The 13,910-nt window shown below is 40.1% G+C and overlaps 1 protein-coding gene across 1 annotated transcript in view; it reads right to left on the bottom strand.

The window, feature by feature from the left end:
• Positions 1-13,910, bottom strand: part of LOC128636266 (ovochymase-2-like) — a 343,532-nt gene that overhangs the window by 196,387 nt on the left and 133,235 nt on the right. Inside the window, 1 exon segment of the mRNA XM_053689302.1 lies at positions 4,949-5,042. Coding sequence (XP_053545277.1) covers positions 4,949-5,042 — 94 coding nt within the window.

Here is a 13,910-nt window from a genome sequence, read left to right as displayed (position 1 = left end):
ACAGGAACGTGAGCACCCCCAATCTATGTAGTGAAATTGAGGTACTGCAAGATAGCAAAACTCTCAGTAAATCTACAGCTGCATTCACCTACATGTGATCTATAGCGTGCACTGGCTCTTATCCTACTAGGCCACTCCCAGAAGAGGGGTCTTCCCCTATAAAACTCTGCAGCTCACCCTTACAAATTGCTTGGACATTGCTGTGAGCTTCTCAAGTTTCCCAGCTTCTATTGTTTGTACCTGTGTTATTATTCAGATTCCTTATCTCTGTCTGTTTTCTCTGGACTTTGTCCCCTGCTTGCTCCTTTTTGTATTGAAGCCTTGTTTGGACTACCTTCCTTTGTATGACCCCTGGCCTGTTAATTGGACTTTGTTTTTTCCTGCTCCTTTTGTATCTAAGTTTCTGCAAACTTATCTGCAGTGTATTACATAACCTGCTGCTCTGGACTATCCTCTGCCTAACGGGACCATCACCCAACCCCATAGGTGGCAATCACCTCAGCCTGACAATAAAAACACAAATGAATAAAAAATGTAAATGAACAACCAAGGATACAGTAGGCTAGGGTATCTATTAGACTCACCCAAAGCCCCCAAGACCTGGCACAATACTGAGGCAGTTCATGATGCAAGTGAGAAGCCATATCTATCACTGGCAGACCCTAACATCTCACAATTTGGTCAAAAACTTCCTGATTCAGAGATCATTCCCCAGGGTGAAAAGACTGGTGACTGAGATGAAGATGGTGCTCTGCCCGACTGATGATGCAAGACACTTCCCTCATTGCTAAGGAACAGTAAGTTCCTCCCTAATTATTGACGTAAGTCACTGCTGTGATGTGTGATCTGAAACTGGAATCTCAGAAAACTTTGTGTCAGATCCTGAAGATTTCATTAATCTTGCATTTTGAGAAGACCAAAATTCCTGCATTCTCTGAGCCCCCCAGACTGCACACCAACCTAACAAGCTGGCATCTGTGGAGATTATTATCCACACTGGTCAAATAAATAAATTTCCCTGAACCAAGGACTGGTGAGTTTGCCACCAAGTCAAAGACTGTCCTGTCTTGTATCTGTTTTGACATAATTCTGAAGTTGAAACTGGAGTAATTACTCCCATTAATTCCAGATCTCTCACATAAGCCAAGAATGCTTGGGCCTTTAAAGAATCTTGAGGCACTTGAGACAGAAAGTATCTTCTCCGAGGAGGCCTTGAACAAAACTTATTCAATAACTCTGGGAAATTATCAGCAGGCCATCAGAGACTGATTTTGTATCAGGGCAGCACTTTCATACAGTCTTCGGAGCGGGATAGAATTCTTGGACTGTTTGTTTTTGGAATTAGACTTCAAGGAGGATTTGGAATATCCAGAACCTTGGGTAAAGGGGGATATTTGTGAGTCTTAGATTACCAAAAGGTCCAAAAATACCAAGCCAATCTATGCTTACCCTTAGATTTATTATCATGGGGCAGAAAAGCTCCTTTACCCCCAGTGACTGTGGCAATAATAGCATCCAGTCAAAGCCCAAAGAGAGTTTTACTCAGAAAAGTGAGAGAAACCATATCAGCAGACCAAGACTTAAGCCACAAGGCTCATCTAGCTAAAACAGCTAATGCAGCATTCAGTATACAACAAAAGTGAGTACATCCCTTGGCAATATTACTTAAATATCAAATTATTCAAAATTGTATCACCTCTCAATAATTGTTTTATTTCTAAGTTGACAAGTAAAGTATTTCCTATAATAAACAATCAAAAACAAATACTTTAGAAAGATTATATTGAAAATACAGGCCCCAAGGTAGAAACTAAATGCTACAAAAGTGAATACACATGTGGTCACTGAAACAAAATTGAGTACACCTATGATTTCCAATTAGCCTAATTGCATGAGCATAGTTACCAGAACAAACTATTTTTTTTGACCAAAGGGCTGTGTCTATCTGCAAGTTTGCATAATGTCTCCACATGGCAAAGAATTGCCAGAGAAATTGAAAAATCTGATTGTGAGACTTCACAAAGATGGAAAAGGATAAAAGAAGATTGTTGACCAACTAAAAGTTAGTCAAAACGCAGTTGCAGCAGAGCTGCAGTGGCTGTCCTCCTAAAATGACGCTACGGACAGTGTGCTACTTGCACAATCTAGCTCTGAAAAACAGGCAAGTGCTTCAGATTTGCATCAAGGCAAGTGCTTCAGATTTGGCTCAGGGATTATCGACAGAAATTGGAGTTTCTGTGACAGCTCAGACAGTGCTAAGGACGTTGCATAATGTCAACTTCTATTGTGTGTCAGGGTTTTTTCCCTGTTGTGTTTGCCATGTGCTGCTGGCAGCCATTTTACTCACCTCTCTTCCTGACTATGGTGCATTGTGGGGGATGCTGCTCATTTCCTGCACTTCCTTTTATGGCCAGACTGGTGTGCATCATCCATGTAAGACAGGATGCAGTCTCAGAATTGTGATGTCATCACTTATTATTTAAAGGGCCTCTGTTCAGTATGCTTTGCCTTTGCGTTGTCTCAGACCTGTTTGTGAGAGTTCCTGTGTATTACCTGGCTGCCTGACGTCCTTCCTGGTTCCTGATCCCTGGCTTGTTCCTGACTCTGCTGTTTTCCTTTTTCCTGATTCTGGCTCGTCTGACTATTCGCTTTGGCTCCTGACTCGGCTCGTCTGACTACCAGCTCTGGTTTTGACTCCTGGGTTGTTATTTGTGGACTTTTTTTTTTGCTATTAATAAAGGTGTGATTATGTTTGCACTTCTCGTCTCAGTCTGATTCCTGGCACCCAGACATTACGCAAAGGCCATGAATCCTGATGGTGCTAATAATCCACCTTTATCTGCCATCATTTACAGGATGGATGAACATTATCACCGCTTGGATCAATTTGCACTAGCCCTGCAAACTCGCACTGCACATTTGGACCAAAGTGTTCCGCAAGTTATGGCTGCTCCGGTTTCTGCTGCTGCACCTATACCTACCAGGAGCATGTCCGGTTCTGCACCTCTACCTCAGCGATATGGAGGCGATCCTATTCAGTGCAGAGGGTTTTTGAACCAGGTGAGCATTTACTTTGAGATGTTACCTCAGGCGTTTCCCTCTGACAGAGCTAAAGTGGGATTTCTCATCTCGTTACTCTCTAACACAGCTCTTGCCTGGGCTAATCCCTTGTGGGAGACTAATAAACCTGTGATTTCAAATTACCCTGAATTTGTGGCCTCCTTTCGAAGGGTATTTGATGTTCCGGCTCGCTCTTCCTCTGCTGCTAAATGACTCATGTCCATTCAGCAAGGTACAAGATCTGTTGCTCAGTATGCTATTGAGTTCCGTACGCTTGCCGCAGAGGTAGGTTGGAACAATGAAGCCCTTGTTGCCACCTTCTTTCATGGGCTCTCTGATGCGATTAAAGACGAAGTTGCTGCCAGAGATTTACCAGAGGATCTCGAGGCATTGGTGTCTTTTTGATCCTAATTGACATCAGACTCAGAGAGAGGCCCTCTTTCAAGGAGCGCTTGCGGAAGCCTCCTGTTCCGTTGTCTCCTACGTGTTCATTCCCACCCATGCCTCCCTCTCCTCCCATACCTCCAGGTTACTGCGATGAGGAATCAGGCTTCAGATCGGTTAGAAAATCCCCTTTTTAACGATGTGTAGATCTTGCACTTCACTTTCACCTCACTCCTTTTCAAGGAGGCAAAAGAAAATGATTAAGGATCATGGGAAGTGGGAGGGATTTAAAGGTCTGGTGTGTTGGGGTGTTTTTTGCCTCCTCCTAGTGGTCAGGAGGGGAATATTCCCAAGCCCCTCACTGTCTCATTAAAGGGACATAATACTCATAATACTCATATGCTAAATCACTTGAAACGGATGCAGCATAACTGTAAAAAGATGATTTGAAAATATCACCTGAGCATCTCTATGTAAAAAAGGAAGATATTTGACCACTCCATTTCCTCATCTCACCAGAGTAAGTCCTGTGTAAAAAGTTAAACTTCAACTGCTGTTCAGCTCCAGGTAAAAAAAAATGAAGATATGGGGCCCGATCCGATATGCAGCGTCGCCCGTATCACATATACGGTGTAACGCTCGTATATTTCTGCCTTCGGCCGTATTTTTTTGGCCCATAGACAGGTGTATCCAAACAGCGGGGTCCGGGAGCAGTGGTTTAGGGGTTAATACATTTATTGTTAGGAGTGAGAGGGGGGATTGCGGATAGAGGGGTATACGTGTTGGGCTATGTTTGGGAGGCGTGTTAGACAGTTACGGGAGATTTTATAATTTAGTCAGTTTTTGTAGGCGGCAGTTTCTAAAGTGCTGTAAGTCACTGGCGACTCCAGAAATTTGTACTTATGCAGATTTCTGGACATCGCTAGTTTGTCAGACTTACAGCACTTTAGCAACACTTGCTCCGAAACCTGCACCGTATATCGGATCGCGCCCATGAACTGCAGCCAATCAGCATCAACAGTGCTGAGGTCATGAACTCTTTTACTGTAATCTCATGCGATTTCACTTAACTCTCATGAGTTTTTATAGTAAACTTCCTTAAACTGAATAGGTAAATAATATGAGTGTGCATGAGGTTCACTCCCTTGCCTGTCCCGGGATAGACATACTGATTTGCTGCTTAAAGTCCTTTACAATAGGGAGTGAATACTTAGGACATTTTGAGGTAAAATATATTTCTTTTTTACATAGAAATGTTCAGGTGATATTTTCTAGTCAGCTTTTTACAGCTATGCTGCATCACTTTCAAGTGTTTCAACATTTGGGTATCATGGCCCTTTAAAGAAAAAAGGCTGCACATTAGGTAGGAACCATCTAATCAAGCAAGCTGTTTTTGTAATCAAGCATTTCTTTTCTGTTGTTTTTATTTTTTTAAAAAAGAAGAAGGTCTAGTTACTGTACAGAAAATAGCAATTATTATTGTGCACTACCAGGACTGACTGACCGATCATTTCAACTCCTGCCAGATCCTGATAAACCACCACTGAGTCAATCAAACAGTTTTCACTGGGTTCAACTTGAAAGTCATGAAAGGTGAGCTGCAAATTTAAAAACCCAAAATGTCAGTGATCTGTTTTATGGTAATACATCTTAAAAATAAAAGGAGAATATTTTCAGAACATTAAACACTAAATAAGGGTTAGATATAATGATGAATATAATGCAATTAGCCTGAGAATAATAGGTGCACAAGGTTTTAAAAAATATTTTAGTTTTTTAAAGGGACATTATTATGCAATAAATTACAAGCATTAATCCATTAGAACATGTAATTTTAGTACTTGCCACTCTGCAATGCTGTGTTTAACCCCCACAATGGGGTCAAACACATAGTTACAGTACTACTCAGGAGCCGTAGAGCACTGTTGGTCCCAAACAGATGCAGCAGGTGAACCAATCAGCAGCAGGAGTTACATGACCCAGTTGTAAGACTGCTGATGAGGATTGGCTCAGCAGCAGTATCCCCCCAGCGCCAGCAGAAGTGTTCTCTCTAAGTCCAATTTTGTGAGCTGCTCAGCAGTGAAACAGTTAATTAGAGCAATTAGCAAACACTACACAATGCAGACTGCAAGGTGTGGTTCCCTTATTATAGGTTTCACTGCTGAGCCGCTCAAAAAACTGGACTTAAACAACACTGACCAGCACTTCTTTGTGGCTCCTGATCGGTACTTTAAAGGGACAGTAAAGTAAAAATTAAATTTAAATGTATTGGGTAGAGCATGACATTTTAAACAACTTCCCAATTTACCTATATTATCAATTTTGCTTAATTCTATTGGTAACGTCTGTTAAAGAGTAATCCTAGGTTTAAGAGCGTACACGTGTTTTTAGCCAGCTGGCAGTCGTGTTTGCAAGATGTCTCCTGTATAAGCCTACCTAGCTTTACTCTTCAACAAAAGATATCAAGAGAAAGAAGGCAAATTTAACAATAGAGTTAAATTGGAAAGTTGTCTTATGACTGCAATATTTGTGTGTAAATAATTTTATTGAAAAACCCATACACCTAGATTTATAGTTCTGCGTTAGCCGTCAAAAGCAGCGTTAAGGGGTCCTAACGCTACTTTTTACCGCCCGCTGGTATTTAGAGTCAGGCAGGAAAGGGTCTACCGCTCACTTCCCTATCGCGATTCCAGGCTACCGCAGATCCCCTTACGCCAATTGCATATCCTATCTTTTCAATGGGATCTGCATAACGCCGGTATTTGGAGTCTTGGGAGAAGTAAGCGGTAGACCCTCTACCGACAAGACTCCTACCGACAAAAAAAGTCAGTAGTTAAGAGCTTTATGGGCTAACGCGTGAAAAACATAATTTATGTAAGAACTTACCTGATAAATTCATTTCTTTCATATTAGCAAGAGTCCATGAGCTAGTGACGTATGGGATATACATTCCTACCAGGAGGGGCAAAGTTTCCCAAACCTTAAAATGCCTATAAATACACCCCTCACCACACCCACAATTCAGTTTAACGAATAGCCAAGAAGTGGGGTGATAAGAAAAAAGTGCGAAAGCATATAAAATAAGGAATTGGAATAATTGTGCTTTATACAAAAAAATCAAAACTACCACAAAAAAAGGGCGGGCCTCATGGACTCTTGCTAATATGAAAGAAATGAATTTATCAGGTAAGTTCTTACATAAATTATGTTTTCTTTCATGTAATTAGCAAGAGTCCATGAGCTAGTGACGTATGGGATAATGATTACCCAAGATGTGGATCTTTCCACGCAAGAGTCACTAGAGAGGGAGGGATAAAATAAAGACAGCCAATTCCTGCTGAAAATAATCCACACCCAGAATAAAATTTTAATGAAAAAACATAAGCAGAAGATTCAAACTGAAAACACTGCCTGAAGTACGTTTCTACCAAAAACTGCTTCAAAAGAAGAAAACACATCAAAATGGTAGAATATAGTAAAATTATGCAAAGAGGACCACGTTGCTGCTTTGCAAATCTGATCAACCAAAGCTTCATTCCTAAACGCCCAGGAAGTAGAAACTGACCTAGTAGAATGAGCTGTAATCCTTTGAGGCGGATTGTTACCCGACTCAACATAGGCATGATGAAATAAAGATTTCAACCAAGATGCCAAAGAAATGGCAGAAGCTTTCTGGCCTTTTCTAGAACCGGAAAAGATGACAAATAGACTAGAAGTCTTTTGGAAAGACTTAGTAGCTTCAACATAATATTACAAAGCTCTAACAGCATCCAAAGAATGCAATGATTTCTCCTTAGAATTCATAGGATCAGGACATAATGAAGGAACCACAATTTCTCTACTAATGTTGTTAGAATTCACAACCTTAGGTAAAAAATTCAAAAGAAGTTCGCAGCACCGCCTTATCCTGATGCAAAATCAGAAAAGGAGACTCACAAAAAAGAGTAGATAATTCAGAGACTCTTCTGGCAGAAGAGATGGCCAAAAGAAACAAAACTTTCCAAGAAAGTAATATAACGACCAACGAATGCATGGGTTCAAAAGGAGGAGCTTGAAGAGCCCCCAGAACCAAATTCAAACTCCAAAGAGGAGAAATTGACTTAATGACAGGTTTTATACGAACCAAAGGTTGTACAAAACAATAAATATCAGGAAGATTAGCAAACCTTCTGTGCAAAAGAACAGAAAGAGCAGAGATTTGTCTTTCAAGGAACTTGCGGACAAACCTTTATCTAAACCATCCTGAAGAAACTGAAAAATTCTCGGTATTCAAAAAGAATGCCAAGAAAAAAGATGAGAAAGACACTAAGAAATATAAGTCTTCCAGACTCTATAATATATCTCACTAGATACAAATTTACGAGCCTGTCACATAGTATCAATCACAGAGTCAGAGAAACCTCTTTGACCAAGAATCAAGCGTTCAAACTCCATACCTTAAAATTAAGGTTTTGAGACAGAAAGACTGGTCTTAACGGAAGAGTCCACAGCTGGCAAGAGGCCATCCGGACAAGATCCGCATACCAAAACCTGTGAGGCCATGCTGGAGCTACCAGCAGGACAAACAAGCATTCCTTTAGAATATTGGAGAATACCCTTGGAAGAAGAACTAGAGGCGGAAAGATATAGGCAGGATGACACTTGTAAGGAAGAAATAATGCATCCACTGCCTCCGCCCGAGGAACCCGGGATCCGGACAGATACCAGGGAAGTTTCTTGTTTAGATGAGAAGCCATCAGATCTATTTCTGAGAGTTCCCACATTTGAACAATCTGAGGAAATACCTCTGGGTGAAGAGACCATTCGCCCAGGTGCAACGTTTGGTGACTGAGATAATCCGCTTTCCTATTGTCCATACCTGGGATATGAACCGCAGAGATTAGACCGGAGCTGGATTCCGCCCAAACCAAAATTCGAGATACTTCTTTCATAACCAGAGGACTGTAAGTCCCTCCTTGATGATTGATGTATGCCACAGTTGTGACATTGTCTATCTGAAAACAAATGAACAACTCTCTTTTCAGAAGAGGCCAAGACTGAAAAGCTCTGAAAATTGCACGGAGTTTCAAAATATTGATCGGAAATCTCACCTCCTGAGATTCCCAAACCCCTTGTGCCGTCAGATACCCCCACACAGCTCCCCAACCTGTAAGACTTGCATCTGTTGAGATTATAGTCCAGGTCGGAAGAACAAGAAGCCCCCTGAACTAAACGATGGTGATCTGTCCACCATGTCAGAGAGTGTCGTATAATCGGTTTAAAGATATTAATTGAGATATCTTTGAGTAATCCCTGCACCATTGGTTCAGCATACAGAGCTGAAGAGGTCGCATGTGAAAACGAGCAAAGGAGATCGCATCTGATGCGGCAGTCCTAAGACCTAAAATTTCCATGCATAAGGCTACCAAAGGGAATGATTGTGACTGAAGGTTTTGACAAGCTGATATCAATGTTAAACTTCTCTTGTCTGACAAGGACAGAGTCATAGACACTGAATCTATCTAGAAACCTAAAAAGGTTACCCTTGTCTGAGGAATCAATGAACTGATTGGTAAATTGAACCTCCAACCATGAACTTGAAGAAACAACACAAGTCGATTCGTATGAGATTCTTCGAAAATGAGAAGACTGAGCAAATACCAAGATATCGTCCAAATAAGGAAATACCAAAACCCTGTTCTCTGATTACAGAAAGAAGGGCACCGAGAACCTTTGAAAAAAATTCTTGGAACTGAGGCTAGGCCAAATGGTAGAGCCAAAAAAACTGGTAATGCTTGTCTAAAAAGAGAATCTCAGACACTAAAAGTGATCTGGATGAATCGGAATATGCAGATACACATCCTGTAAATCTATTATAGACATATAATGCCCTTGCTAAACAAAAAGCAGGATAGTCCTACAGTAACCATCTTGAATGTTGGTATCCTTACATAACGATTCAATATTAATAGATCCGGAACTGGTCTGAAGGAATTGACCTTCTTTGGTACAATGAAGAGATAAAATAAAACCCCAGCCCCTGTTCCAGAACTGGAACTGGCATAATTACTCCAACCAACTCTAGATCTGAAACACATTTCAGAAATGCTGAGCCTTTGCTGTGTTAACTGGGACACGGGAAAGAAAAAAATCTCTTAGCAGGAGGCCTTAACTGAAGCCAATTCTGTACCTTTCTGAAACAATGTTCTGAAACCAGAGATTGAGAACGGAATTGATCCAAATGTCTTTGAAGAAAACGTAATCTGCCCCATACCAGCTGAGCTGGAATAAGGGCCGCACCTTCATGGGTACTTAGGAGCTGGCTATAGATTTCTATAAGGCTTGGATATATTCCAAACTGGAAATAGTTTCCAAACTGATACCGCTCCTGAGGATAAAGGATCAGGCTTTTGTTCCTTGTTGAGAGGAAAGGAACGAAAAAGATTATTAGACCTAAATTTACCTTAGATTTTTTTATCCTTTGGTAAAAAAGTTCCCTTCCTTCCAGAAACAATTGAGATAATAATTTAATACCCTGGAAAGAAAGGGAAAGCAAAGTTGACTTAGAAGACATATCAGCATTCCAAGTTTAATCCATAAAGCTTTTCTAGCTAAAATAGCTAGAGACATATACCTGACATCAACTCTAATGATATCAAAAGATGGTATCACCAATAAAATTATTAGCATGTTATAGAATAATAATAATGCTATAAAATTATGATCTGTTACTTGTTGCGCTAAAGCTCCTAACCAAAAAGTTGAAGCTGCAGCAACATCCGCTAAAAATATAGCAGGTCTAAGAAGATTACCTGAACATAAGTAAGCTTTTCTTAGAAAGGATTCAATTTTCCTTAAATAAAGTACTATCTGCCGTAGGAATAGTATTACATTAAGCAGGAGTAGAGACAGCCCCATAATCTTAGGGATTTTGTCCCAAAAAAACTCTAATCTGTCAGATGGCACAGGATATAATTGCTTAAACGTTTAGAAGGAGTAAAAGAATTACCCAAATTATTCCATTCCCTGGAAATTACTTCAGAAATAGCATCAGGGAGATTAAACACTTCTGGAATAACTACAGGAGATTTAAAAACCTTATTTAAACGTTTAGATTTAGTATCAAGAGGACCAGAATCCTCTATTTCTAATGCAATTAATACTTCTTTAAATAAAGAACGAATAAATTCCATCTTGAACAAATACAAAGATTTATCAGCATCAACCTCTGAGACAGAAACCTCTGAACCAGAAGAACCATTATCAGTATCAGAATGATGATGTTCATTTAAAAATTCATCTGAAAAAAGAGAAGTTTTAAAAGACTTTTATGTAAACTAGAAGGAGAAATAACAGACATAGCCTTCTTAATGGATTTAAAAAAAATAAAATCTCTTATGTTTATCAGGAACACTCTGAAAATTAGATGTTGACGGAACAGCAACAGGTAATGTAACAGTACTAAAGGAAATTTTATCTGCATTAATAAGTTTGTCATGACATGCAATACAAACAACAGCTGGAGAAACAGATACCAAAAATTATAGCAGATACACTTAGCTTGGTAGCTCCAGCACTAGACAGCGATTTTCCTGTAGTATCTTCTGACTCAGATGCAACGTGAGACATCTTGCAATATGTAAGACAAAAAAACAACATATAAAGCAAAATTGATCAAATTCCTTAAATGACAGTTTCAGGAATGGGAAAAAAATGCCAAAGAACAAGCTTCTAGCAACCAGAAGCAATGAAAAAATGAGACTAAAATAATGTGGAGACAAAAGCGACGCCCATATTTTTTAGCGCCAAATCAGACGCCCACATTATTTGGCGCCTAAAATGCTTCTGGCGCCAAAAATGACGCCACATCCGGAACGCCGACATTTTTGGCGCAAAATAACGTCAAAAAATGACGCAACTTCCGGCGACACGTATGACGCCGGAAACGGAAAAGAATTTTTGCGCCAAAAAAGTCCGCGCCAAGAATGACGCAATAAAATGAAGCATTTTCAGCCCCCGCGAGCCTAACAGCCCACAGGGAAAAAAGAGTCAAATTTTTGAAGGTAAGAAAAAAATGATTAATTCAAATGCATTATCCCAAATATGAAACTGACTGTCTGAAAAATAAGGAAAGTTGAACATTCTGAGACAAGGCAAATAAATATTTGAATACATATATTTAGAACTTTATAAACAAAGTGCCCAACCATAGCTTAGAGTGTCACAGAAAATAAGATTTACTTACCCCAGGACACTCATCTACATGTTTGTAGAAAGCCAAACCAGTACTGAAACGAGAATCAGCAGAGGTAATGGTATATATAAGAGTATATCGTCGATCTGAAAAGGGAGGTAAGAGATGAATCTCTACGACCGATAACAGAGAACCTATGAAATAGACCCCGTAGAAGGAGATCACTGCATTCAAATAGGCAATACTCTCCTCACATCCCTCTGACATTCACTGCACGCTGAGAGGAAAACCGGGCTCCAACTTGCTGCGGAGCGCATATCAACGTAGAATCTAGCACAAACTTACTTCACCACCTCCATCGGAGGCAAAGTTTGTAAAACTGAATTGTGGGTGTGGTGAGGGGTGTATTTATAGGCATTTTAAGGTTTGGGAAACTTTGCCCCTCCTGGTAGGAATGTATATCCCATACGTCACTAGCTCATGGACTCTTGCTAATTACATGAAAGAAATAAAGCTCTTAACTACTGTGCTACAAAGTACACTAACACCCATAAACTACCTATGTACCCCTAAACCGAGGCCCCCCCACATCGCCGCCACGCTAATAAAAATGTTTAACCCCTAATCTGCCGACTGGACACCGCCGTTTAAACTAATTACACCTAATCTAAGCCCCCTAATAAAATAAAAAAGCCCCCCAAAATAAAAAATTCCCTACTCTATTCTAAAATACAAAAGTAATCAGCTCTTTTACCAGCCCTTAAAAGGGCTTTTTGCGGGGCATTGCCCCAAAGTAATCAGCTCTTTTACCTGAAAATAAAAATACAATACCCCCCCAACATTACAACCCACCACCCACATACCCCTACTCTAACCCACCCAAACCCCCCTTAAATAAACCTATCGCTAACCCCCTGAAGATCATCCTACTTTGGGTCATCTTCACTCAGCCGAGCCGAATTCTTCATCCAAGGTGCGCAGAGGAGGTCCTTCATCCGGTAGAAGTCTTCATCCAAGCGGGGCAAGAAGAGGTCCTCCATCCGGTAGAAATGTTCATCCAGGCAGCGTCTTCAATCTTCATCCATCCGGAGCGGAGCCATCTTCAAAGGAGCCGACGCGGAGCCATCCTCTTCAATGCGGAGCCATCCTCTTCAACCGACGGACTGCCAATAGAATGCGAGTTCCATACGATTGGCTGATTGGATCAGCCAATCGGATTGAACTTCAATCTGATTGGCTGATTGCATCAGCCAATCAGATTTTTTCTACCTTAATTCCGATTGGCTGATAGAATTCTATCAGTCAATCGGAATTGAAAGGACGCCATCTTGGATGATGTCCCTTAAAGGAACCTTCATTCATCGTTAGTCCGTCGGTTGAAGAGGATGGCTCCGCGTCGGCTCCTTTGAAGATGGCTCTGCTCCGCTCCAGATGGATGAAGACTGAAGACGCCGCCTGGATGAACACTTCTACCAGATGGAGGACCTCTTCTTGCCCCGCTTGGATGAAGACTTCTACCGGATGAAGGACCTCCTCTGCGCACCTTGGATGAAGAATTCGGCTCGGCTGAGTGAAGACGACTCAAGGTAGGATGATCTTCAGGGGTTAGCGATAGGTTTATTTAAGGGGGGTTTGGGTGGGTTAGAGTAGGGGTATGTGGGTAGTGGGTTGTAATGTTGGGGGGGTATTGTATTTTTATTTTCAGGTAAAAGAGCTGATTACTTTGGGGCAATGCCCCGCAAAAAGCCCTTTTAAGGGCTGGTAAAAGAGCTGATTACTTTTGTATTTTAGAATAGGGTAGGGAATTTTTTATTTTATTAGGGGGCTTAGATTAGGTGTAATTAGTTTAAACTGCTTGTAATTCTTTTTTATTTTTTGTAAATTAGTGTTTGTTTTTTTTGTATTATAGAATAGTTTATTTTATTGTATTTTATTTTAGCTAATTGTAGGTAATTTATTTAATTAATTTAATGATAGTGTAGTGTTAGGTGTATTTGTAACTTAGGTTAGGATTTATTTTACAGGTAATATTGTATTTATTTTAACTAGGTAGCTATTAAATAGTTATTAACTATTTAATATCTATTGTACCTAGTTAAAATAAATACAAAGTTGCCTGTAAAATAAATATAAATCCTAAAATAGCTACAATGTAACTATTAGTTATATTGTAGCTATATTAGGGTTTATTTGATAGGTAAGTATTTAGTTTTAAATAGGAATAATTTAGTTATTAATATGAATATTATTTCGTTTCATTTAAATTATATTTAACTTAGGGGGGTGTTAGGGT

Source organism: Bombina bombina, chromosome 7, assembly GCF_027579735.1.
Source record: "Bombina bombina isolate aBomBom1 chromosome 7, aBomBom1.pri, whole genome shotgun sequence".
Classification (NCBI taxonomy): Eukaryota; Metazoa; Chordata; class Amphibia; order Anura; family Bombinatoridae; genus Bombina; species Bombina bombina.
The sequence above is the reverse complement of the archived record's forward strand: the minus strand, read 5'-3'. Positions and strand labels throughout refer to the sequence as shown.